The 27838-nt window shown below is 38.2% G+C and overlaps 1 protein-coding gene across 1 annotated transcript in view; it reads left to right on the top strand.

Annotated features, from left to right (window-relative positions):
- The window catches only part of CACNA2D3 (calcium voltage-gated channel auxiliary subunit alpha2delta 3), a 389866-nt gene that overhangs the window by 118273 nt on the left and 243755 nt on the right, over nt 1-27838 (top strand). The window contains exon 4 of the mRNA XM_053989736.1: nt 168-227. Coding sequence (XP_053845711.1) covers nt 168-227 — 60 coding nt within the window. The remainder of the gene's footprint in view (nt 1-167; nt 228-27838) is intronic.

The following is a 27838-nucleotide window of genomic DNA, read 5'->3' as shown; positions in this document are numbered from 1 at the left end:
TAAAAAACTTGGTCCTTTATTTCTTTTTTAAAATTGGAATAATTTATTTCTATTCAATGAAGTATGAGAGCAAATGAATTTCACAATGCTCAAACAATCTCTGTTTTTGTACCAGGTTTTAAAGTTGTTATCCATTATTTCAAAAATGCCCTTTTTTTTTTTTTCAGCGTCTTGTTGAAGCTGCAGAAGATGCTTACCTGAAACATGAATTTGATGCTGACTTACAGGTAGTAAAAAATTACTTTCTTGAATGTTTATTATCAGAGTATATCTAATGGTTTATACAATAGCTTGCTTGAAGAGCTGCTGTAGAAAGCCAAGCATGTGAGTAATAGAAGGATGCTGATTAGAGAAAATGGAATTAACGAAGGCTGGCTCAGTATTTTGACAGGTTATGTAGTTAGTGCTTGTGTGTTGGGACACCAAGCAGGTGGCTTTACTCTTTCAGAGATTTCATTTAAATTCCCTTGCATATCTGGGTAGATCACATTTTTAAACACAGCAATTAGCCTCGTGTTGTGTCGCTGCAGTGAGGAACTGCTCTGCAGAGAGTCCAATTTGCAGATGGGGTGGGACCCACGGGGATGGGATTAGCATGACCTTGATTTGTACAAGTGGTTTGTGTTTTGATCTGTGTCTAGAGCAGACGCTGGTTTCCCTCTTTCCTAGGAGCCCGTAGAGCTGCACCACTGCTGTGTGGTGCCTTTAGGCATAACACAGGAGGGAGCAGCACCGAGGCAGCTCACAGCTAAAAATGTTTAAAACAAAAGCCTTTTCCTAAATAAGACACATAATCAAAAAAAAAAAAAAAAAAAAAGGTTGATTTTAGAAACTGAGTAATTTAACCTGACATTAAAAGTTTAACAGAAAGTCTTACTCAGTGCTTAGATGGGTAAATACCTCCTTACCTTTAATTGAATTCCTGGATCTATGGTTTCTTGAATGACATGTTAGGTGGAGTGTTGTCTACTTTGCCTCTACCTAGCTTCAATTTTAAAACCTTCTATGAATATTTGCTGTAAGTCTATTTAAATTTTGGGCTTAAAGAATTAAAGGAAACAGAGACTTTTCCCATAGACATTTTCCCATATGCATATCTAAGAAGTAAACAGATCTGTTAAGTTTTGTTTTCAGATTTTGCCATGGTTATTTCCAGTAATCACAAACCACTTTATTTTAATGAAAATATGATGCAAATTACTGATTTCTGTACAGAAAGGAAGACTATAAAATAGAGTCAACTTATCAGAACCAAGCATTAAAAAACTGAATTTAGAAGGCTGTGATACTGAGATCTGTCAGTCCAGGCAGGATAAAATGAGTCCACTGAAAATGATAATTCACATTATTCTGTATATTCGGGGAGTGCTGGGTTATCTATTCAAATGCTTTAGAGTTCTATTATACTCCAGCCTTGCAGAGGCGTGCTGTGTTTCATTTTGTTGAACTTTAAGCCTTGGAGAAATAGGAACTATTGTCTGAATAAATCAGAAACACACTTTATGGAAGATGTTTTAGAAGGCTGTAGTAAATGCTTCTCCACTGCAGGACAGTTCTCACTTTGACGAAGTCCTTCATTTGCCGAGGCTCTGGCGATATTAACACTTTCAGGAAGCCAGTTAAAAGCCATTTGTGTCAGCAGCATTAACAGGACAATCAAATCTTTGTGTGGAGCTCTGTTGTTTATTACTGTCACGGTCCATTAAAGCTAATCAATTGTTAATCTTGGTTTCAGCGACCCCTTTGCAACCCTTCCTGGGTGATTGTTGTTCTTTATCAAAAATCGCATAATACCATCTGCTCGATAGAAAGTAATGGCCACGATGATTTGATCGTGTACATTCAAGTGGAAGGGGACAGAAGGCTTATATAATGTACAGTGTATACAATTCTGCTATCAAAGAGGAATTTTTTGGCATTTGTATTGCTTTGGCCGACGTGTGGAAGACAGGATTAAATGCTTTGAATTAGTGATATGTGATACAGCACCAGCTTGTGCTTTTTGTGCTCAGATACTCTGGAAATTCAGAAACCACATAAAGAAAGTGGTTTTCTTGCTTTGGAGAATGATAATAAAAGAGGGTAACATCTTCTGCTAGGAGATGTTTTATTTAAAAAAAAATTCAAATGATTTATAATTATTGTTAGCTGAAATTTGACCTCCTGATCTTTTACTAGCTCTGTTCTTGTGAGTGTGTTTTCTAAGATGTGAACTGCCTTGTCATGGTTCACAGAAACACTGGTGGATTTGGTCTTCTGTGTCTTGAGGACAGCATAGATAATATTGATTTAGTACATAAAATGATAGAAGGGAGAAATAAAATAATATTTTCATTGACTGTGGAAGAGCACCAACTTAAAGAAAATAATAACTGTAAGAGTTCACCTTTTAGACTCCTGGTATTCTCTTCAGTAATGCTGAAACTGTATTACTTGGTTAGACTAAACCTGATCCCTTCTGGGCATTTTTCTTAGTAACATTATTAGTTTTGTCCTTAGTTATTCCATAAGTATTCTAATCAATACACTGTAATTCTGTGTAATGGTCTAAGCACTCAACTATCTATCCCTGGATTGAATCTATTGGCACCACTGACCTTGTAGTTATAAACATAAATAAAATTCCCAGAGAATTGAAAGGAATAAATCAAAATGTGTGATGTGATGTTTAACTCATCAGCATTATACATTGCATGCTTGAGTAATGGCCAAACTATGAATCAGTGAAAGCAGACCTTACAGATTTACCTTGCATTATTTGGGGTTTGGGAGATTCTTTTTTTTTTTTTTTTTCCTGTTAGGGATGTGAAGTTATAAGGAAATAACCATCTAAATGCTACTTATATTTGAGTCTCAGTCCAGGGTTTTCTTACCTCATGGGTATGGGTGCAAGTTATTCTGTGTTATTAAATATTATTTTCAAGTTTATAAGTGGAATTTCTTTAATCATGCCTAATGCATTTGGGGATGTAAAATAAGTTACCATTTGTATGACAGGGCAAGTTGCCCTGTCAGAATATATTCACAGGTGTCAAGAATTGCTTCCTTTATATGGGAATGTCTCTGTGCTCACCTTTGTTTAAAATGAAGCCATTCCCCTGATTTTGTCACTTTAACATAATGGAAACACTCCAGCATAGAGGTCAACTGCCATTCTCACATACCCAGCAAGAGGACAAGAGTATTGGCTGTTGCAAGTTTTGGTTCTACAGTCATCTTTTTGTTTTCTTGTCTTAGCCTTTTGCTAGAGAAAAAAAATTGGAGAAAGACAATAAAGAGGGTACCATCTTCTGCTACGAGACGGTCTATTAAAAAAAAATAAAATTATTTATAATTATTGGTAACTGAAATTTGGCTTCTTGATCTTTTACTACCTCTGTGCTTGGGGGTGTGTTTCCTAAGCTGTGAACTGCCTTGTTATGGTTCACAGAAACACTGGTGGGTTTGGTGTTCAGACCCCTGGAAGAGGCTCTGAAGGGGAAAACTCTTCCCTGGAGCCGCCACATACCTAAGAATTTGTTGCATATGCAGCTGATACAACCACATAGGTTTAGAGGCTCTCTCCATCCACCACACTTCATCAGCCCACTGCAAAGTGGACTTTCAAGGGCAAGAGTGCACCAAGGTGGCAGGCAGCTGTGCTCTCCTGCACCACGGGGCTGGGGTGGCTCCTGAGCCCTCGGCTCACCGTGTCACCCGTGTCACCTTCACTGAGCTCTGTGCACACCAACCTGTGCTGTCACCAGCTGCACAGAGCCAGGGCAGGATCCCTCTGGCAGGGCTGGACTCTTTCTGGGTTTCCATAATCTCAGCAGTGGGACTGGTGCTGGGCTTTACTCAGTGCAGGAATAATAACTTGTGCTTTGTTTCTTACAAATACACAAAACCCCCATTAATTTTAGAAGAAAGGTTTGTAATAACTTCTTTCCTACCCAGTTTTTGTACTTCTGACCCCAGTGACAGGAGGAAGTCATATAAAATTTTGTCATGACTACTTGTTTATTTGCTGACTGATTTCACTACAAATACACATCTGCAGGGCAGGTCTTTTATTTTCTGTGTGTTAATTAAGTTCATTAGTTCATTTGCTTTACATTCCTGCCGAGTTTTCTCTGCATGTGTGTGATGTGGTGATAAAAAAGCAAGGTTATTTCTTTCTGCTAGAATCAAAGCTGGTGCACAGTTGATGCACCAGAACTACCAGATTTTACGTTTCTGATTGTTGTAGTTTTACTTCCTGCATAAGATAGGAGAGATTCAAGTGCAAGTGTGTTAAGATGGTTGACCTTATTTCAGTTTTATGCCTGAAGACTAGAAGAGGATTAATCAAATAGTTTTTAGGAAAAGATTAGTTTCTTTTAAGAATAGTCTTAAAGTTAATTTAGTGAGATAAAAAAGGAATACTGGTGTAAGGCTGTTTTTCATTATTCGTTTTTCTAAGATCTATAACATATGGCTGAGCCTTGAGGAAAAGGTTTGCAAAACTATACCAGAGTTAGGTACCTGTCTGCCAGATTTTGCTGTCTGTTAACTCCAAATTGCATTTCATGTCCTTGAAAAATCACATCCTTACTCTCAGACTGTGTGTGTTGGCTACATAAAAAAATCTTGTGAAATCAGCAGATGGAGAGTTAAGGGGTTTCCAGTGGTTTACACATGTGAACAATGCACTTTTTTATACATATTTTGAAAATCTACAAAAAGCAAGACTTCAGATGTTTAGAAGAAAGCACAAATAGTAAAAGAGGGCTGAGGAACACAATTAGTCCAGTTTGTGTGCTTTACAGCTTCTGGGTCTAATTCTACAACTGTTAATATTACTGAATAGTTTATTGTTTAAGGGGAGCTGCCTGATTTTTTCTAATTTTGCAATTTAGCTGTTAAATACAGAACCTAAATATAGATATAAAATGATAACCTAAATTGATGCTACTTAAAAAAAAAAAACCTGACCTAAATGTTTATTTAGTATAATGATGCCAGACAAAAGTTTATAAAGATGGATTATTAAATGTTTAGGGATTTAATAAAAATTTAAACAAATAGATGATAATTACATTGATATCAGGTACTGAAAAATACAGGGACAAAAAATAATTGAGAACAGCTCTTCCACATAATCTTATGGAACTCCTGTTATAACACATGCATTATTTTTATGTTAATACTTCAGACAAGCCTGTTTGTGTATTTATTATCTCACTAATATTGCATGAGGCACATGATAACTAGATTTACAGTCTATTCATAATTTTCTGGCTGTTAGAATAATGTCCACTACTCCAAAGTCAGCTCTTGAAGGGTCCTGGATATCCACAATGGGAAAGGGAAGCCTGTTGGACTTCAAGCACTTATAACCAGCAATTGAAATGACTTTTTGAAAAGTGCATTTAAAATAGAAGTGCAACATCTGAATTTTGACATACTTCATGGATTATTTATCCAAGCTGCATATTTTCCAAATCAGAATTCAGTCTGTCTAAACTCCAAGCCTGGAAACAGCCTAAATTCCTTTTTAGACTTTTTTTGAAATATTTTGCAGGCCCAAGTGCTCTCAGCTCTGTTTGGGTGGGATGTGGACACTGCAGCTGGAGCTTCCAATAAGGCAAGAGGAGGAAGAGATCCCTATCTCACACAAATCTAAGCTGTAAACTTCTGCACAATTCCTGCAGAAGTAATTGCAGAGAACTACAGTTTATTCATCTGTAAAATCTGCCTCTGGAGCTCTCTCCCAAGGTGCCTCGCCAGGATCTGCTCTCAAGGGGTTCATTTCTCTCTCTGACACTCAGGGTCTCTGTGGTTTTGTCCATCCAGCTGGAGGCATAGCTTGGATACAGCTAGGATGCAAAATGCTGCCAGGATGTGCAGAGGTGTGGTTCTTATACTGAATAGTTTGAATGTTTCCATACTGATCAAAAGATAAGGGCAATCAAGGACAGATAGTAAGCATAGAATTCAGAATATCCTTAAAAACTGACTGCATCACCAGAGGCCCAAACTCTTAGGAATTGCAGTGCAGTTGAAAAGCTAAAAGGAAGGAAAGGGCTCAGCAAGCCACATTTAAATCATAAAAGCATCTGTTAGAGTTTTTATTTGGTGTTAGTTTTTCCTTTGGTATTTTTTTCTTTCACAAAATACTTCATTTTTTTTTTCTGAAAGAGATAAAAGGTTCCTCTTTGCAGTTCTTAGTTTTGTATTATTCTTATTGATTTCTGTGAGCTCAAATTAAGGACTTCCCAACTGTCTAATACTGCAACAATTTGATTTTCAGACTTTTAGCCGTTTCAGTGGAAAGCATTTTAGCTTGTCTACTCTTTCCTATTTATTTGTTGAGTTTGGCAAGAGGAAAACTGAAATGGCTATGAAACTATTGAGACATTAGTGAATTCAGATGTAACTGGTTAAAAAATGCAGCAGAATTCATGCACAAAGTAATCTTCAGAGGAAGACTTTCACTTGGCCTTTACTCTGCATGCATGGCAGGGATTAAGTGTCAGAAAGAGAGTACAGAGAAAGAGGGGCCATGCACCTTCTTGGGTATTTTAATTTCAAAGCTTTTGTGTTTTCTGACTCTGTGGCAAGTGAAAAGCAAAAGGGAAACAAGGTTCCATTAAGCCAAGCTAGCAATATTTTAGCTCATCTTCTAATGATAAATGACTTCATTTTTTTCCTTTTTGCACTTTGGAGTTTTGTAGTTTGGGGGATTTTTGAGCACTGAGGGAATATTTTGGATGTTTTAAGACAATTATGATCAGTGGATAATTTCTATTACTTTTCCTCCTTCCACACATTTATCTTGCTAAGAAATAGATTCTCTTACTACAAACAAATGAAATGTAAATAACTAGAGTGATTTTATTTTTGTTTTTTTCATAACTTCTGTTGACAAGGAGTGACTTTGAGCACACTAGAGCAGAGTTTAACTCTGTCTTCAGAAGCAGAGATGCAGGAGAGATGATTTTTCAGCAATTTTGTAATTTTGGTGTGGTTCTGCTGTATATAAGGGGCCCATCCAAAAAGAACAGTAATTCTCTGCCTGTCTGCTTCAATAGCTGTCCCATCTACACGGGGCTTGACAGCAGAGCAACTGGCAGCTCTGGGCTGAATTTGTTACTGCAAATAATGTTCTCTGCTTCTGAGGAAGTCTGGCACAGACTTTCTGGAGGCTGGTTCATCTCACTTAAACTACCGGACTTGTGCTCTTGGTACCCTTAAGCCAAAAGTAGTTTCCAGCCATTTCTGCCTGAACAGCAGTCTCTATCTGAAGTGTGTGAGGTGTGTGCTGAAGAACACTCTATAAATTCAGTTCTACCCATCAAATATGGACACAGTGCTTTTGCCTCATGATACCTGCTGTAAATAGTTACAGAAATCTGAAACCTGGAGTTGTCAAAGAACTGTATGACTGGGCTGATAATGCTGTTTTCCTGAGATTTTACCTTTTATACTTATGTGGTCCTTTGCTATGTTTGCTTGCTACCAGCAATGAGAAGGAAATAACTTTATCATCCCATGAGTGTTTTCAAAATTTCAAGTTCTCTGATTAAACATTGAGACACCTCAAAGGTTTTTCTGAGCAAGAGAAACTTCTGCTTTGCAGCAACTTGTAATCACGTAGGTGGGGCTCTCAGGATATGAGCAACCTGTTCCAGTTGCTTCTCTAGTGAATATTAAGCTATTTGTATTATGTGAAACAATTCAGCAGAAGAGTTAGTGAGGCACTCAGCTCAGAAAAGCCTGATAGATGGGGCAGTTGTTTTGGATGCAGAGGCTCTAGTCTGAGTGTCTCTCCTACTTGATTCAGTGGATAGCTTTGAACAGCAGCATAGATCTTTTCCTCTCAGGCACAATTCTGCAAAAAAGAAATGTGTTTTCCAAAACTAAGAAGATTAACAGGTCACATCTAACAGCACCAACAAGATGGAACAGAAAGTATTTGCATACAGATAGCACCTGTACAGTTTTTCCTTTCCCTTTCTCACATCATTAAGTATCTCCAGGTTGGGTTTTTAATGCTCTTTGTATGCATCTTGTAAGTATTAGAGACATGTTTAAAATAACTAAAAGCTTAGATTCTTGCATATTCACACAAACTCATGGGTTTTATAAATAAAACTGAAATTTTATTTAGAACAGTGATAAAACAATTTGTTGTTTGCAACACAGAATTCTTTCATTTATTGTTTTTGCAAGGAAATTCTTTAACTTATTCCACTAGAACAGACAGAGGAATGAACAAGTATTGTTCAGATAAGGGTTTAATGGTGTACCAGAAGAAACCAGGCACATGAATACAGATAAGTTCATTTTCAAGCAGGTAATAGGGAGAAAAAGAAAAAGGAGGGAGACAGTATGAAATGAACATTTAGCAGAAAATCAATAACAGTACTTAATCCTTAAAATTAGAGTGAAATTTGTCATATCAATCTGAGAGTGAGGGTAAACTTGCAAGAACTTTACCTGAGACTACAAAATAATTTACTCTCAAAATGCCCAGCATTTCTTCCAAGATTGCCCAACTCAGAACAGATTCAGCCAATGTTTTTGCCTTCCCATGCAGTCAGAGCAGTGTGTACCTGCTGTGCCACAGCTGGAGCAGTTGGAGGCTTTCCTGCATTTCAAAGCAGACTGTCCTTTGGGCAGAGGTGATCCCACCCCTGGCAGGGGTGTACCTGTAGGCAAAACAGAGTAAACGAGGCAAACATTGTTTTGTGAAAGGAAGGATGCGGAGGATGCAGAAGAAAGCAGAACAAAGTTAGGTGTCAGAAGACTGTGAAGCGCAGAGAAGAAGGCTGGAGAAGGAGAAATACCTAAACAATGTGCAAAGGCAAAACTGTTAAGTGTTAATATCTTAGTGTTTCAAGAGTACTGACAGTAATCTTTTTGCAAGTCTCTTTATGAGCCATTACCTTTGTTTAAAGTGAGGCTAAAGTGGAGAAACTATTTTCAACTACTTAAAAAAAAAACCTTTGGAGAGAGCAGAAGAGTAGGTAACATTAAAATAAAATTTTAAGACAGGTTTCAGAGAAGTCGGGTAAAACAAGTATGCACTGGGAGTGAGGGCGAAACTCTGCATAGATGAGGAAAAAAGATCACCATGTTATTGAAAAACATGCACTCCTTGAGATTGCTGTAAACCTTAGAGGACTTGGCTTATCGTTGTCAGAGCAGACAGAGATGATGTGTTTAATAACGTGTCTCTCATAGATGTTTATGGGCCTATCAATTTCCAATTCTAACTAACCAAGAAAGCAGCTAAAGAGCCAGAAAAATGACATACAAGGTGAAGTTAGAGTTGCCAGTGCTTAATGTTTGGCATATTGGTGATAACAAACAGGAATTTGACATTGAAATTCACTTCATAGGAGGCAGTTTTTTGTATTCTTTTGTTCAGATTTGGGATTTGTGGCCTTGAAAATACTGGACATCCCTCTCTCACAGAAAAAAAAAAAAAAAAAAAAAAAAAAAAAAAGCTTGTTATCCTCTGAAAAAGCTTTTTAATTAGCTTTTAGCTTTATGCTGCAGACAAGGTCAGCAGAGCTCTGAGCCCTGTGCCCTGCCCTCAGCACTGAGCAGGGTTCACACTGGGAGTCACAGTTACTCCTACATTCCCAGTCCTGTCAAGGTCTCCGAGAATGTTTTAAGAAAATGACTTTCCTTGGTTTAAGTGATGCCCAAGGCAAGTGACAGATCTGAGGAGTTTGAGCCTATCAAGATTCATTTTGAAAAATGCTGCTTTGGCTTAGCTTTCCTTTATCCGTGGATATTCAGTATGTATCCGACAGCACAAGGAGGAGGTGATGTACAGGGATTGTTGTTTTCTGATTTGGTAAATCTTCTACAAAGGCACACTCAGCCTCTCATCAAAGCTGTGTGTCTGAGATGTGTGTTCTGCTAGGATCATGTGTTTTCTGAGTTCCCTGGAAAGTATATTTTAAAAAAATCTACTTGAAACCTCTATTTAATTCTATATGTACTTGTACTTCTGTCAGAAACTAAATACAGGTACAGAATGTTGGAAGTGCAAGAGGTGCTTAGGGGACCAGGCAGAGCTGGAGTTAATGCTTTTATTTAAAAGGCTCATTGGTGAATGATACTGAGCTCTCCTCCAGGAAAAAAAAGATCCTTAATTCACTCTTAGAAAATTCAATGCCCTATTGTTCTCACTTTTCTGAAGTCACTGTTTATAACATCACTCTCCTCCCCCCTCTGAGGAATAATATAATTTATTGGAGCAGTTCATTCATAGTCTATGTGATATCTATCTTTTGGGACAGAGATACCTTTTGCATGATGTACACACTGTTAACTTCAAACTCTTCCTGTTTGCTTTATGTGCAAGGGTTCATAATCAGGAATATTTATGCATCCTGGTACCCAGTTGTGCTGTGCTTGCTGTTTTCTGCTCTTCATAGAAAATTAAACTTTTTTTCTTTTTGGCTCACACCTACCTGAAAAGCAAAAGATTTGAGAATATTACCCAATGGATTTATGATTACTAGGCAGATAGCCAGTAATAAGCAGTGATATCTGATACTACAGCCCAGACATTCTCTGCTTTTTTCCACCTTTTTCCTATTATCTCTAGGTTTAATAAACTATAAATGGGAGACATAAATGGCAGACCATCTTTTCTCTTTTTGTGCTTTTTTTTTTTTTCCTTTGGAGGTGCCTGGTGATGAGATTAAGTTAAGGGTCATATATTCTTCCAGTCTAGTATTTAGGAATAGGCAAATTATTGAAAAGGGTGGAAGTGATCTGGGCTTATTCATTTTTGTGGGAGAGCAGCTTTTTTTTGCTACACAACAATCATTTTAAATGGAAATAACAGCATTATAGATAGAGATTTAATGAATATATATGAGAAAGGCACGATAGGAGTCACTAAGCAGTTCAGGGCTCTAGATGAGGTCACGTTTCTGACTTGTGTTGTATGAAAGTGAGTAAATCTTAGATGATCATAGTCGAAATATTTCCAGGGTATTGTACATACTACTTATTGTAGGAAAAAAAATATTTTCTTGCCTCTGGCTTATAAGAAAGATATTGAGTGAAAACCAGCTGCATTTGTACCTTAACGTTTCCAGTGCATGTATTGTGCCTTTGTTTCTAGATCTCATGTAATTGCTGACTGTGAAATTAAAATACCAAGCTCATTATTTCAATCTTGAAATATAACTTGCTTTAGACTTACGCTTTTGTCTCTAATTGTAGTGTCCATGTGTTGAGCTTCATTAACTTGAAACAGAAGGAGCCCCCACTTTTGTGTTAAAGTTAATTAAACCTGGTAATGGTTATTGTCTGAAATTTTTCTGGGTTCAAGTAGGTTATTTTGCCTCTGTCTCTATTTTCATGCATCATTTCATCAGTTGTGGTTTGTCAATTCATAATATACAGGATTTGCCTGGACTCAGTGGACTAAGGGGTTTTTTTAATCATAAAAAAATACTCTTGCATGCTTAATTAATGCATAGTTGGAAGCTTCTCCTTGTGAAATAGTCACTGGTGACTTTTAAACTCATAAAAAAATATTTGGAAAAACAAAAGCAATTATTTTTCCATGAATAATAGGTGACAGCACAGCACACAATAGATTGATGTCAAGGGCCACAGTTAAAGACTTTCAGGTCTTTTTAATATAAAAACTGAAGATTTCAAAATTCGACAAATCTACGATGTGTAGAACCTTCCGACTTAGAAATGCAGCCTTCTGAGCTGTACTCCACATGGATGTGTGGCCATGGCTGAGAGGATGAATTAAATAGGCACATTTAAATGCATATATAGTTTAGTATTTATAATTTAATAATTTTGTTCAAAGTTCTGCAATTCAGTCTTAAGTATAATGCATGATGTGCCCATCTTTATCACTGGTTTTATGGGTTATGTTTTGTGGGAGATGTACTCCTTAAAAATACCCCAAAAAACCTCCTAGTGAAAGACCATGTCTAAGATCAGGCCATGGGTTTTGTTCAACAAAGCTCAACGATTAAGTGCATGAAATAAAAGATTGGAAGTTGTACTTGCCTATGAGAAAAGCTTGGGAAAAAAGCAATGGTCTTTTCCTTGAAAAATCATGCACACCAAGTTTAAATAAGTGTTTTGTTTGTGATTCATTAAAAAGGAAAAAGGACAACATTTAAATAACAGTAATTTCATTTAATATCACTTTTCATGCATTTTAGATTTCAGATTTAAACCATCAGCTGTTTAGCTAAAGCTTTCAGACTATTCAATTGAGATGTAAAAAAAATGGCTATTTTAAATCTCTGTCCAGTTAGCTTTTTGAAATGAGGAGCATGTGTTCAGAGAAATATTGCTGTGCATCCAAAAGGTGCCAATCAGAGATATTAGTGAAAGGTTTAATGGATATTCTGTGCTGTGTGAAGCTCCTGCTGACAAAGTCAGCTCAAGAGCTTTCAGCATCATATGCAAACCAGAATTCTGCAGCAAAGAAGAGATGAGTAGAGGGGGATGGGCTGTGTTAGAATGGACCATGGAGGTTTTGGGAAGTCTCAGCTGGTTGACAGCAAGGTGAGGAGATTTCATACAATTTTTATGGCATGTGGAAGCTTATGTTGGATTTGTAATTTTTTTTTTTCTTTTTTTGACAGGGTGTATGGAATTGTGATGAGGTAAAATGGTCTGGACAGAAGCTATCTGAGGTTATGAAAAGCTGTGGGAGGTTTTGGAGGCTATGAGGTCTTTCCAAGCCTTTCTGCCCAGCCCAGTGGCCTTGGTGCCCTTGCACAGTGCTGAACTGCCCTCCATGGTCTCCTCCTCTTTCAGTCACTCCCCTCCTCACTGGGGGCCTGGCTCAATTCCCCCCTCTCCTGCTTCAAATTCTGCCCCCTTGGCAGCAGCAGAGGGCTGAGGAGACAGGCTGGGCACCTGCTGTGGGAAAGTGCTGCCCTAACTCTCCTCAGTGCCTTGCCACTGAGCCCAGTCTGCTGCCCTGGGCTGGCTGCTGGGTGATCCCATCTTACACAGGACCTGTCACAGAGGGCTCAGCAACACTTCAGATCCCCCTGTCTCTCCCCATCACAAGTGTCACATCTTCTGATGCACTCATTTAGCAGCTGGGGAAACAGTTGTGTCCTGCAAGCACTTGGGAAATTAACAGTCCCAATAAATGTAATGGTTTTGGTGCCACAGATTAGAGATGGGGTAGAGATGTTCAAAGTGCAAACCTCTCAGTAAAGGGGGTAAATCCTACATCACTGTTTGAAAATGTCCCTCATTTTCACTGAAATTCCCATACATGTAAATATCCATTGAGGTAGCTTCCTAAAAACTCAAATTATTATTTTTCTTCTAGGAAGACCTACATTTCCAGGCTTTAACTACGTGTCAAATGTCAATAATATGAAAAGGCATATTAAGGAGGTGACATACAAAATGGTAGTGTTATGAGAAATTATTCAATTTCTGTATCTACCCTTCCCTATTCTGTTTCATCTCTTAGAATAGCAATTTTCTGCAGATTTTATGGGACCTATGTTCATTGGGATCTATTACAGGTTATAGAATGAGAAATCTCTTAAAGATTAATTGAAATTCAGAGAATAAGAATGTGTGGCATGTACTATAAAACCACTTAAATCCCAAATTTTTTTTCATTTTTAATCTAAGTTCTGCACTGAAGTCCTTAAAATAGCAGCCCTAAGAGTATCCACAATTAACCCCATAGATAAACAATTATTTTTTTAAATGTAATTCCTTGGTAAATACTTTGCTGTGTATTTCTTCCAAATAATTCCCAGTCCTTGACCTTTTTACATTCAGGCAGCACCAGTGTTCCTCTTGAGCAGAGGTTGCTGGGTTTGTGGAGAAGTAGAACACCTCATCTTTTCACCTCATCTTCCTGTTTTCCCTCTGGATGTGAGAAGACAAAACTGAGAGGTGGGATTGTTGTCAAGGCCAATTTGGGTGGATCCCATTTTATTTTAGCTGGGTGACTCACCTGTGTAAGCCAGGAGAGCCCCGGTGTGCTGAGATAAATCAGGAGAGAGACAGGAGGAGATAGCAAGGGTATGGGATCCAAAGCTGCTTCATTTGCTGCCTTGCCCTTACTCTTCAGACTGCAGCTCAGCTCTTCTGAGTGCTAAAGCATTTCTGCAGTGACAAATCCTCCTCACAGCCGAGGATGTGCCTGATGCTTTCATCACTCTTGCCATGGTTGCTGGCTCCCTGGAAGCGCTCTGCCGTGTGCAGGCACCTCTGCTCCATTCTCCAGATAAGCCCTGACATTGAGTGGTGAATTTGGGGAGTGTTGCCTTCAGCCCGTGTGTGAGGGAACTCCAGAAGGACAGTATAAAATCAGTGTTTTCTGATTTGGACTTTCCAGTGCTATAAACAGTGACATCATTGTATATACACACAAATATATAATGATGAATACGGCAAATGCAGCACATTGGCTGGAAAATACATGCTCCAGGCCCAGATTTAATAGGAACTTTCATATTCCATTCTTGGAATATAAAGCCAGCATTTTTGTCTATTTTGACTTTTGCATTAATAAAATGAGGTCAGGAAATCTGTTAAAGTTTATCTTTAAAAATGTTTTCAACCCAGTCACCTTGTTTTAAATATCATTTCCGTTTGTTATCTGCACATTTAAGTAGATTGTGTTTCCTCGTGATTGAGTCTCTGAAGGAAAGCACTAACAGATTCCTGTAATTGATTATACTTTAATGATACATAATGGCAAGTTCTGTTTTCCATTATTGTTACCCTACATGCTGAACTATAACTGCTGAGATACCAGAATGTATATTGATATACAATTGATTTAGTAACATTTTACCGGTTGAAATGTCCTGCATTAACTAAAACCATGTCTCCACCGCTTCAAGGAGAAGTGGCCATTCACACATCCAGGGCAGGTTCTGTACAAATGTGCAGATGGTCACTTCACCCCGCTCTGGAAAAGGAAGCACTGCTGGGGAGCACTGCCATCACTTCTCTGGGTTTTATGGGTGATTACAGATGGCACCTGGCTGTTCTTATTTTGCAATGTTTTGCTTGTGGTATTCACATGTCCTCTGAACAGAGAGAGACTTAGCTTTCTCAGAATTTTTCCTGAGCGAAGCAGAGAAAAGAATGATCAAAACAATTCTTAACTCACTTGCTGCTGCTCGTTGTTGTGCATTGCGTTATGGAGATTGTTTGCCCAAGGATATTGCTTGATTGGATTCTGGTGATGATGTTTTTGATTGATTTACCAATTAGGTCACAGCTGTGTCAGACTCTGCAGAGAGAGTCATGGCTTTTCGAGTTAGTTAGTGATAATTCTTGTTAGTGTAATATAGTGTCATATAGTTTTAGTGTAATATAGTATAATAAAGTAATTAATTAGCCTTCTGATATCATGGGGTTCTGTGCATCATCATTCTTCTCGCATTGGGGATCCCAGCGTCGATATTTTGCTAATTACATTATTTTCTTTTTGATTGTCCTTTTTCAACAAGTGGTCCACTGCTTCTCCCTCCCCCATAAACCCTCGATGGTGAATAAGGTGGTTGATGATGTGAAAGTGTTGCTTGTCTTCCTGATTGGTATTACCTAATTATTTATGGATGTCTGCTGATGGTATAAATCTCCTCCCTCGTGTTTAGGTGGAAAACTCGAGAGCAGGGATTGCTTTGTGTGCCTGGGTGTGATGCTGTGTGCAGTGTAAGGGCAGTGAGCACAGCCCAGTCCTGCTCTGTGGCTCACGCTCCTGCTCTTTGCTCACACAAGTCAATGGTGCAGGTCTGTTCCCCCTTAGCTGCACTGCAGCCCCTGGACATTTGGCCTGTCCTAACTGGAAGGTCACAGGGAAGTTCTGGTGAGTGATCCAGCACACAGAGCTGGCCTGTGTGGGAAAACAAATTTTGAGAAGCTAATTTTGGCATTTTGAAGGTGCTGCAAAAAGCCATGGAGCTGTTGTCTTCTCAATAATTATAGAATGTAGAAACCTAATAGCTAGAACATTATAATGATGTAAAATTGGTAATGTATCTTCAAACCACTGGATAGAAACACACAGTGTGGTCAGATAAGGTACTGACTGAGGCTTTGCTTTTGCCTTGATTTTTAGTTTTCTTTACTGAGAAGAGGATGGTACTTAAAGCTTACAATTCTGGCACGTTGTGCCAACAAATCTCATTTATTGTGTTGCAAGTCAGCAGCTATATTATCAAAATCCTTTATTTTCCAGGAATTTAAATTTAAGCATTCTCATAGCATGGACCATATTAAGCCAGTGACCATTCTAAACCAAAATTCAAGGAAAAAAAAAACTTGTAAGACTGCTGTTTGGACTTGGTGAATGTCAGTGTCTGGCAGAATCAAGATACTTTCCAAAAATCTGATAATTACAGATTAATTTTGTATTTCAGTTTTAAAAATGAAATTTTAGTTTTAAGTTTAGCTTTAAATCCATAAAACTAAAAAAAGAAAGTCACTTCTGAAATAAATAGACACTTGGGTAAGTTGAGCTCAAATGCAATGACTTGCCACCACACAGATTTTTTTGGTCTATTCTCTGCTACATACATTTCGTAATGTTTTAAATTACATCACTGTATATATATGTATTAACATTCAACACTTGGATTCTGTTTAATATACGTTAAATATTAGTTTAATGGCTTTGTGTCTGACACTGATTACAATTCAAATCCTCCTTGCATGCTGTTCTGCTGATAGCAATAGCAGCATTTGTAATGTTCAGTCATTGGCATCCAAGTCATAAACACTAATATCAATTAATATATACTTATGCTTGTGTGATTACTCTGTGCAGGGATTAATAGAGAAATTATTTTTACTATCAGAAAACCATTTCAAAGAGGTAACAATGGCAAATGCAAAGCAGATGAAGTTACATAAATGGCCTTTTCAGTGGTGATATTTGAATGTTTGTAGTGTCTCACAGCAGTTTTGGAATATAATACACAATTTAATTTCCTGTATATTTGTGTTGTAGAGGAACAGTTTTTGGACTGTGAAGGAAAATTTATGCTCTAGTGCAATGTATTCTCAGCTCAACCCCACATTGCAAAAGAAACCTCTACACATTTCTTTAATTTAAGAAACATGAGTTCCTAATTAGTTACACATAGACAATGGAGGATTTTTCCAACTGCAAAATGATTAATAATACGTAATTAAAATGGAACCTGGATCAAAAACTCATCAAGTCTCCCTAATGCCATAATACTGTACCCTTTTCTGAGGCAAGTGAGCTTCTCCCAGGGGATCTGAATGATCCTCTGGAAATATGTTCCTGCAAATCCACTGTCTACTCTCATAAGGAAATTCCAAAATTTTCAATTGGGGAACTTTTTTTCCTATATTTTCATGTTAAAAATATGTAACTCATGAGAGTATTAAGTAAATTTTGGAAAATATGGTCAAATGTGTACACAAGGTATGAATATGCTCTGTTAATATAGCTGGAAGTCAGGTGTAAATAAACAAGCACACATGAAGAACAAATCAGTATTAGTCCTACAGCTTTACTGAACACGTTCTTAAAAAGTGCACAATTTATTCCTGCCGGATTAAAACAAAAATCCCACCTGCCTCTAAGCAAAGATCCTAACAAAGCACCCATAAGCCGAGAATAAAACCTCTTTACTCTTTCACCTCCTCACAGCCCCATTGCCCAGGTTTGCTGTGGAGGACTCCGCAGACGCTGTTGCAGCCCAGAGCTGCAATGGACACGGCAGAAAGGCGCCTCTGGGCCGTGTCCCGGCTCTTCAGTGGGAAGAAGCTCCGTAACGCTGGGAGCCACTAGATGCCACTCTTGTCTCATCCCAGTACAAGTCTAAGAGTATTTATGGCTGTTTAAAAAACCCAACTGTGCCCTCCCACCCCTAAAGTCCCTTTAAAGATGTTCCTTTGGTATTTCAGATATTTCGCCTTTTATTTTTTTTTCTTAATTAAACTTAAAATATGACCCTGTTGTTTATAGTTTTCCTTTCCTCCACTGTAATGCTGCACTTGTTTATAAATATTTCAAAGCTATTCCTAGACAATACTTTTGTTGCTGGACTCGTGCATAACTGTGTTGTGCTCTATCTCATTTTTCTCTTTGTGTGGGATTCCCAAAATTCTGACACAAGTATTCATCTATAGTTGATTGATTTTGCAGCCACTTATGGTGTAAGAACCTCTAAATCTAATTTTCTAAAAAATTCTACAAAGAACTTCACCTTTGCATTTTTTTTCTATACCAGATACAGTAGGAAGCTCTTGAACTTGTTGTATATTCAGATTTTGCCATTGATAACCTTTTCACTACATTTGTCCTGGCATTTCTAAGAAAGTTGCCTCACTGTAGATTCCCCAATTTTCAGGGTATTCTAAGTCAGGTAGTTGAGGAAGAATAAATGTAAAAATGTTCAGGTTATTTAAGACAGTAGAGGAAAAATTTAAAAAATAAAGCAATCCCTACAGCTTTCAACATAACAAAATTGTAATGTTCTATCTGCACAATAGTAAACTTAAATTTCTTTTGCTGGCAAGACTGAAGCTGTTGTTGTGTTTGTGTGAATGTGATATTGACCTTGTGATTTTAATACTGTTTTCCATACAGAATCAAATGCTCTTTTTCAGTTTTTAATGTATATATGACTTCTATGGACTGTAAGCTACCTGTATGGCAGCCAGAGCTGAAGAAGTCACTTGCTTGAACCATAGACAGGACATATTTTATAGGTAACCTGCAAAAGCTTGTGAATAACATGGCTGAATAATGATGAAAATTTCGTAGGCATATAAAGGTCTCCTGCACATTCACTTAAGTTAGATTTAGATTTATCTGAGCATTTTCTTGCACATGTGGAATGCTGTGAGTTAATACAAAAATGCAGAGAGATAGATCTATGGAGAAAACCTTTTGTACCCTGCTCGGTTTCTTAGAGGTGAGGGTTGTTTGAGCTCTGTGGAGAGAAATGTGATTTTGGAACATCAAAATGTGAGAATAGAGGGAAAAGATGTGAGTGCATAAAAATATGTCAGTAAAAAGGATTATTTAAATGCAGTAGAGCTACCTTTATTGAGAGTTGATAGACAGTATGCCAATAAAAACTATTATTCTCTTCTTTTTGAGAAAAAACCCAGAACTATTAGTGGTTTATAGAATTAACAGCCACACTGCATGCAGACCAAGGTCCAGAGCTAAGGTTGCCTGTGGAACCTTAACTTTATTGCTTCCATATCTCTGAATAATAACCGTGCAACTTGAAAGTTCCCTTTTTGTCATTTGCAATGGAATGATTTAATTTATTTAAGTTTCTGTGATGAACACTTAATGCCTTGCACATGTAGGGAAGGGTATAGTCCGTGACTCAGCGCCTGAGTCTGTAACTGCAGCCTGTCTGCACTGCTGCACTGAGGAAGCTTTTTGTGGTCATTAGCAAAGGCTGACCTCTCTGTTTGTATACAATGTCTTGACCATGCAATTGTTGAAGGGCAAGTTTAGGGATGTGGTTAAATTAGTCTGTAATTTCATTAACTCGCTGGGGACCGTAGCAGTTACTTATGAAAGGTCGCTCTGTAGTTCTGTTCTCCTCTACTATCAGATCTTCCCTTTGCAATCTCTTCCCAATAAGCTCCCCATTACTTCCCTTTCCTATGAATATTTAAGTGGTGAAAAGAGACTCTGTATCAGCTTTTCTGAAGCACGTCCTCACGTGGTGTATCTGGAGAACAGAAACCCTCACAGAGCTCTATTGGCTCACAGAAATGGGGGCAAGCGTTGGGTTTCCTTCTCCCAAGGCACAATGGCTGGCAGTTCCATTTGTCAAGAGTAATCCCATGCCCTTGCTTGGAGAGCTCCATGTCAAGGGTTTGCAGATGCCAGTTTTGCTCAAGAGCCACCATCTGCAGCATCAGCAGCTCCTGGGACAGGTAAACACCCTCTGACCCCACAGCAGCTCCCTCACACCACATCCATCTCACCCCCTGTGCTTCCTGAGAAGTGTCCATCTCCCATGTCCTCCTCACAGTGTCCATCCTCCCCTTCCCCAGCATGGAGCACAAGGACAGCATGCCTCTGACACCTGTCACTAAAACAGAGAGGTGTGGTGATCTTCAGGTGATGTCTCCTCACCCTGACGTGGACAAGTTGCCAGTGTCAGGAAATGTCTTGTCTGGCAATAAATGACCTTGCTCGTTCCACTTTTGGGGTAACTAAAAGGAGAAGGGGCAACTCTGGTACAGAGCTTCCAATCCTGCAGCTGCACCCCAACTCCTGCAATATTGCTTGCAGTCTGGAGAAGTGCAGGCACGGGCTGGGAGCAGGAGCTGCCTGCAGGGCAGGGCTGGCTTGGTGGGCTTGCAGCTGGATCTGCAGCAGGGACCAGGCCAGCACTGGGGTGTTCCTCCTGGGAAACCTTGGGCACAGCTTATAGGGAGCCCCAGAGTGGGAGAAGACTGTGCCATACAGGGATGAAAGCATGTCTGTTGTCATGGTGGGGGCTCTGTGCATATTTTTTTCCCCTAATTAACTAGGGCTTTTTCCCTTCTCTTCCAATATTAAGTCAGGATGCTTTCCTCAGATGTAGAAGGGCAGACATTTTGAAGGAAATTAGTTTTAATCTAATAAAGTCTGTTCCAGGACAGAATTTGCAGTAAGCATAACCTTTTATAAATAAAACTGAAAAAGAAAAAACCCACTGAATTTAAGAGAAGAGAGAGTACATGACATGGGTTTTTTTGAATAAATACTGGGACAAGGAGGTTTATTCCCCTATTAGTGTAGGTATATAACTTGGAGGCCAATAAGTGCCAGATAAACATGGACTAAAAATATAAAGTGTGGTTAAGAGAGAGATTTTATTTTCAGTTTTTACATCCCTACATATGTTGAACCTTGTTAAAAAATAGTTACTACAGAATGACAACAACATAATAATTGATGAGCTTATGGATATAATCAATGCTTTTTAGCTGACAAAAGTAATAACCTTGATTGAAAGGGATTAGGGAGAATTTATATTAAAATCAACGTAATGATAGTTATTAACAGAGTAGGAAGTTATGATTAGAATGAGAAGTGCGTTATGAGCACTTTCAGTGTTATTATATGTCATTTACAATATAATTTGCTTATTCATGTTTTTTCCTGTTTTCAATGTATGGAATGCTTCTTTTTAACAAATCACAGTAAGAGATGGGTAGCTCAGGACACTTTAAAGGGAGCCTTGTAACTTACTGTTGGGTAACATGATCAAAAAAACCTGAATCCAGGTTTCTCTGACATCCTTTGTGGTCTGTGTGGTCAGCCCCAGGGCCATGAGGAAGCTGTTGGCTGGGGTTTTGATAGCAGGTGATCTGTGAAGGATAAGGCTGCCTCTGAGGTCATAGGGTCTCCTGATAATAATTCTAATTAACTTGGGCACAGTGCTGTGTAGGCAAGTTAATAACAGCTTCCAGCTCACTTTTTTCAGTCTCTGTATTAAGAGAGTTGCTGCCCTGGCTTGTGCTGTACAGCACTGTTGTACTTAATCACAGCAGAGGTCACACCAAATTTAAAGCCAAATGTAAGGTTTGAGAATGAGAATTAAATATTTAAGTCACCCAGGCATTTATTTTTTCCATTTCACTTATCTTTTCAGGAGGCATGTGGAATTTTGGGTGGAGAAGAACTAAAGTAATAATTCCTTTTCCCATGCTTTATTCCCTATATCACTTTTTTCCTCTGTCATCTTGCTTTCACTTAAATTTAATTTTAGCATGGTGAAATACACACCAAATTCAGAAACTGAGCATGCATTAGGAATGTATTATTCTTGCTGATTGCAGGTAAGTAAACACCAGCTAAGGACTGTGCTTGCCAGCCCTTTCCAAACCTTATGTTAGAACTTGTGGAACCATGCCAAGCACTGATGGACTTCAGCTATCATTAAAAGCTAAATTTCCATGAAATTTTTGCTAAGGTTCACAGAACTCCTCAAGCAAATTTGAGCCTCATGGCGGTAGTCTGAAGATTGATTTATTGTTGTGTATCAAACTCTAAAATGGTTTGGGTTTCATGTTTTCAGCATTACAAGTAAACTTGGAACCTCTGATCCTGACGCATAGCTGAGTGCAAAATCCAGAGTGAGCCAGAGTAGAATCAAAACTGATTCTTCTCAAACCATGCAGATGAAATCTGCAGATTTTTTTTTCCTAGAAGTCTGTACTATGTGCCTTTCAAAGATAGCTTGTTCTTATTTTACAAATAGAGACAGGTAAGAGTTGGCAAACACTCTGGTGAGAAAGAAAGGAGAATGAAGGAAAAAGATTTGAAGAAGCTGTGAGCCAACCAGCCCCAGAACCATACTGTGAAATGATATGACTAAAATATGTGCATGGTAAATAGTGTGACATTGAAAAATGAAACATTCAGTTTTACAGCCAGAGGAGAAAAATGCCAGCTCCAAAATTGGGTTCTGGCAGCATGTTCAGAGAGTCAATAGGCATATGCTTGATTGCAGTTTGGGTGGAGAGAAAGGAGATTCACAAAGCTCTATTTCAGTTCTTTCTGTATTTTCCCACACTATGAATTAATCACATCTAATACTAATTATATACTTGCAACATTCTGAATTCCTGCATAAACTGTGGAAAAATGTGGAGATGTTTCCAAGACTGGAGCAGCTCTAACAATGAATCCCTATATATGCTTTTGCAACTGTTTGCTGTGCGTCACATTCAAACCCAGCTATGTTCTGCAGATTTACTCTTCTGTACTTTGATGGTGATTTACACTCTCAGGGAAGCAGTTGGGTGAAACCATGTCTCAGAAATGTGGAAGCTTAATATAAATAAATTAAACCCAGGCGCTTGATTTCAGTGAATCACAGCCTTTTGACGTTTATAATTTCAACACATGATTGTCCCCAGCTCCTCAGCCTCTGTGACTCATGGTGATGCTTCAGCTATTGGCTTGACAGAAAATGTAAAACGTAAGACTGGGGGTTTTTAGCTATTCTAGGATGCTAAAAGATCTAGATCCACACAAGTGGGACAAATTCATACATACTAACAGCATGTTAGGAAACTGTCTAATCATTCTGAATTAATGATGCCCTGATTATCTTGCCTGTAACCATGAGGTCAAATGAAGAGTTTTCTCCAGGCTTTGAGATGCAGGCAGGTGTAATTATTTTGTTGCTGTTGAAAATAGAAGCGTGGCCTGACTACAGAGGTGAAGTTATTTCAGGAGGTAAATCTGAGAGAGTTAGATTCTTCATGTTGCTAGGGTTGCTCTTGCCTGGAATTAGACACTGTGGGAAGGTTTCATCCAAAGGGAACCTGTTAGGGAGCTGAAGTGCTGGGATCAGGAGGGGCAGGTGCTGCACTCAGGTGTGGGCAGTTGGAACTGCTCTGAGTCAGTGTGGCCTGTGGGGAGCTGGGCAGGGATTCTGGAGTGCTGCTCTGTGCTGTTCAGGTGGGATACATCAGACAGAGCATCTGAGGGCACAGAAGTACCAGCGGTGCTCTGAGGGGCAGGTAATGCTGTGGGGATTTTTCATCAGGCAGTTTCAGTTCTGCAGGTATGACAAGTGTGATAATTCCCATCTTGCAGCTCAGGAATCAAGACTGATCTCTCTCATGAGATATATATATAATGCTGATTTTTGGTTTTTTTTTTTTTTTTCCCTGCACTTTTAACAAAGTGATTAAAGAATTTCTAATGAAAAATTGAATAAGTTTCAACAAGATTTTGCTGCAGAAATAAGTAGATAAGCTTGATTTTATGATTTGAAGTAAAAGAATTTGCTTTTGGGGAGAGGAAAAATTGAAGTGGGAGGAAAAATTTTGAGTTTCAGAAACAAGATTAAAATTTCCCAACTTCATTAACCTACTAAATTGCAGTTAATAGCAGAGACACAATTAGTAAGACTCCAATGAGGCTGGTGGAAAGTAAGAAGTTTCTCATTTTTATCTGATTTTTTACTTCTAGCAGGCTGGTGATACTCTTACTGCTTCAGTTTCCTCTGCATTTGTTATAAACTAGGTTGAAGAAAAGTAGAAAGAAACAAAGAATGAATAGAATAAGAAAATACGAAGGGTGAATCTCCTCACCTGCCATCTTGCAGCACTTCAGCAGATCTGCCCAGTGTGATGAGGTGTACAAAGGCTGTCTTTGGAAATCCTCTAAAGGTCTGAGAAACAAGAATATCAGGGCTAGCTGGCAAAAACATCAGTGAACTAATCTTGCTGCTTTCCATGTAGAACCATAAAGCTGGCTGTATTTTCAGGGCTGTTTTCTTTTTTTGCTATTTGTTAGTATTTGCCTGAGTCCTGCCTTTCAGTAATTACTGTGAGGCTCAGGTAGGAGAAACCCCAGCTTAACATCTGAACTTTGTCTGGATGATGCCAGTGTTGTGCGTGGGTCATGAACTCTGAGCACTCTGATCTCTCTCTACATGTCCTTAGTGCAGAGCAGGCAGGTGATTTGCTCTTTGGCCACTGCTCACAGGAGTGTCTGGGAGCTGAACTCTGCCAGAACAACTGCTATGGAGAAGCACTAAAAAACAGGCTTATTTCACCTTCTCTGGCACAGTCATACACAGGATTTGGGGAGTGGGTATTAAAATGTGCAGATGCAAACCCTCCTAATTCTTCTGTACATAAAAGTGGTATTGTAGCAGATTAGCCTCTTAGTCATGTATATGCTCCAAGATAAATGGACAGCTATTGTTTTCAGCTGCAGCACCCACCATTCACATCAAAGTCTCTGCATAGCTATAACAGAGATGAGAAGCTTTTTTAATCGAATGTGTCTCATTTCCTTCAAGTATTTATGGCTTGTCACTGTCTAACTGAACCCAAGATGCTGACAAATATGCAAGTCATTTGTAAAGCAGTTAAAGTACAGGATATATATAAGTAGAGACATTCTTCTGATTAGAAAATAAGCTTGTATTAATAATAAGTCTTCCTGTTGTAAAATTCTTTCTAAATACAGTAATATTCAGAATGGGAATTAGAGATATTTCAGGGATGACATTTCATTATTTCCAATCAGCTTTACTATAAACAAACCCTGCAAATTTTCGGTGTCAGCATATAGCTCAGGTGAAACTAAGCTCATATTTGTGCTCCAAGTACCTGAATGTTTGCTGAGGATTTATTCATGGCATATTTCTGTTTCTGGATGATGTGTGTTACATTAGGCATTTTGAATGGTATCCATTAGCATAAGCCTTTCTGTCTTTGAAAATATTTATGTCACTGAAGTTTATAAGTCTGTTTTAGGTCTCTATGTTTGTTTAAACTACAGATCAGTAAATGGCTGAGATGTGTGTTACATTTCAGGGTTTCTCCATGATACGTTGTAGGTATTGTTGCTCAGATGCCTGTGTGGTCCAGTCGTGCCATATATTATTTCAAAAAAACAGCTAACGACAAGCTATTGCTTAATGAAGTGCTTTCATGGCACCTTATTTAGGAGGGAGGATCTTTTTTCTGGCAGTTGGAGGCTTTTGTAACAATATCTACTGTAATTTCTCCCTTGGAATCTACACAGAGTAAGTCATCTGTGCAGTAAACTTATGTCCAGGAAGCCTGAATTAATAACCTCTGGGTCAGCTTCACAAATTTCTCATTATTCCAAATACCTTTTCCTGTTGGTTAAGCCTTTTGTTCAGGATGACACTGAATTGCAGTGGTTATAGATGGCTTATGACCAGGAAAATCTATTGGAATACAGGTACATTTTGTCACAGACTTAAAATGAAGCAAGCATGGGAGTAAAAGACATTAAATGTAATAGTTATCGATGAAAATAACCATTATAAACAGTAAATATGTTTATATTTTTATGAATATTGTTTTAGCTGTGGCAATAAACTCAGAGCCAACATATTCAAAACTGATAAATCTTTTTTATTAGGGAGTATATTATATTAGCACTAATCTTTATTTCTACAATAAATATTTAAAGGCAATGGAGGATTTTCCTGTCAAGCATAATTAACAAATTTATATAATATTTTTTTCAGCTGTTCTCCTTCAATGTAGACAAATGCAGTGGAATTTATATATCTATATATCATCATTTCCATTAAGAAGATAGTAACAATTAAGAAAAAAAATGCTATTTGCCCTTAAAAATGTCATTGTTCAGATGGACTTCTGAACAAAAGATGCAGGATCTCAGATAAACATCTGGTAGGAATGAGGGCTTCTTCATGGTTTTTGTTAGATGAGCTCTTCAGACTCATTTGTGACTGAAAGATACTGTATTTTCTCTTGTTATTTTCAATTTATCCCTTACCAGAGAGACAGGAAGGAGCAGTGAAATAGGAAATTAGGATGTTTAGAGAGAGTAACTAGAGAGAGCTAAAAAATGTTTTTTAAACTGTTTAGATGGCTAAGAGGCCTCTGTGTGTGTGATCTTTCCTGCTGAGCTGAGGGAAATGCACAAATACAAGATGTACCCAGTCTGGGCTGCCCCTGTCTGCTGGGGATGTCCTCAGCTCTCAGCAGATGTTTCATGCAAAACCCATCTTAGGAATATTTCTTGGATTCTTCAGAGTCTTTGGGAGATGTTATCTCTCTTGCTTCTTGAACCTCAACTCCTAATGATTGTAAACAAGACAGAGCAGCAAGCTGGATTGCGGGGTAGATGATTCATAAAAGTACCAGTTATCCCACTCCCCAAATGGATTCCAAACTAGAAATTTGCCTCTGGTTGACTTAATTTGCCTGATCAGCTTTTCTGCCAGTGTTTTAATTTAGGACAGATAAAATTACCACACGATCTAGAGCTGGAACATGGAAATGGTGGTAGTGCATCTGAAAATCTCAGTTGTTTCTTCAGTTGCATTCACAGTGTCTCCCTGTGCTCTGGTTTGACCATAACTCTGAAGTTGTGTGTAGGATTCCAAAAGTAACACAGTCCACAGCTCAGTGAGTATCCCAGTAAATTGTTATGTGAGTATCTGAGAATTTAATATAGTGAAGAAATAGTTGTCCAGACTCCAGATAGTTTCATGATGTTGCTCTGACAAATTCAGTTTATGTAATGTGTTCTTCTATTGCTGCTGTTATATTTATCATTGTTGGCCTGTCTTTGCTTGATGTGAAAAATGGTTAGAAGTTGAAAACATAAAAGAGACTGTTTTTGTATTTCATAAACTTAACTCTTGGGCTCTACCACTCACTTATTCTCACAAGTTTGGGATGGGAATAGTGTGCAGATGTTCATTTTACCTACACAGATATTTTTCAATATCCAGGTTTTTAACTTGCCCCTCTTTCCAACCTCCCTTGTCTCCCAGCTCTCTCCCTAGGGCAAATAAAAACTCATATTTGATGTAAACCTGCCTCAGCTGGTTTATGTGCATTCTGAATTTCTGTATCGAGGACTCACACTTGCTGAATGGAGTCAAGAAAAAACTTAGTGTGTGACATGAAAAAGGATTTTCTTTGCATCTTTTGTTAAAATTTTATTCATACTATCAGTACAAAGCAAAATTGTAAAGAATCAGAGAAGTGTATGTGCACACTCTGTGATACCCTGTGAGATGATTTTAAACACTTCAAACTTATTTTATGAATAAAATAGATGCCATCGTCCTTCCCCCTTTACTCTAGAGATGTGTCTTTCTTTTATTAAATTAACTCATCGTCATGATTTTGTTATTTCAACTGTGGGCTTAGCTGACCAAATTTCTGTATTGCTTGAGAGAGTCATTAATCATTTGAAGAGGATTTGTATATGTTCAGTTGCTCAACATCTCATCTCTCACTTTACCCCCAAATAAATTCAATAATGTTGCACGTGTTCTTTTGCTTTCCTTTTTATAGTCAATAATATTAATTTAACCTCCTGTGTGTTGGTGGG

The sequence above is a fragment of the Vidua macroura genome, chromosome 13 (assembly GCF_024509145.1).
Source record: "Vidua macroura isolate BioBank_ID:100142 chromosome 13, ASM2450914v1, whole genome shotgun sequence".
Taxonomy (NCBI): Eukaryota; Metazoa; Chordata; class Aves; order Passeriformes; family Viduidae; genus Vidua; species Vidua macroura.
This window is presented reverse-complemented; position numbering and strand designations above follow the sequence as displayed.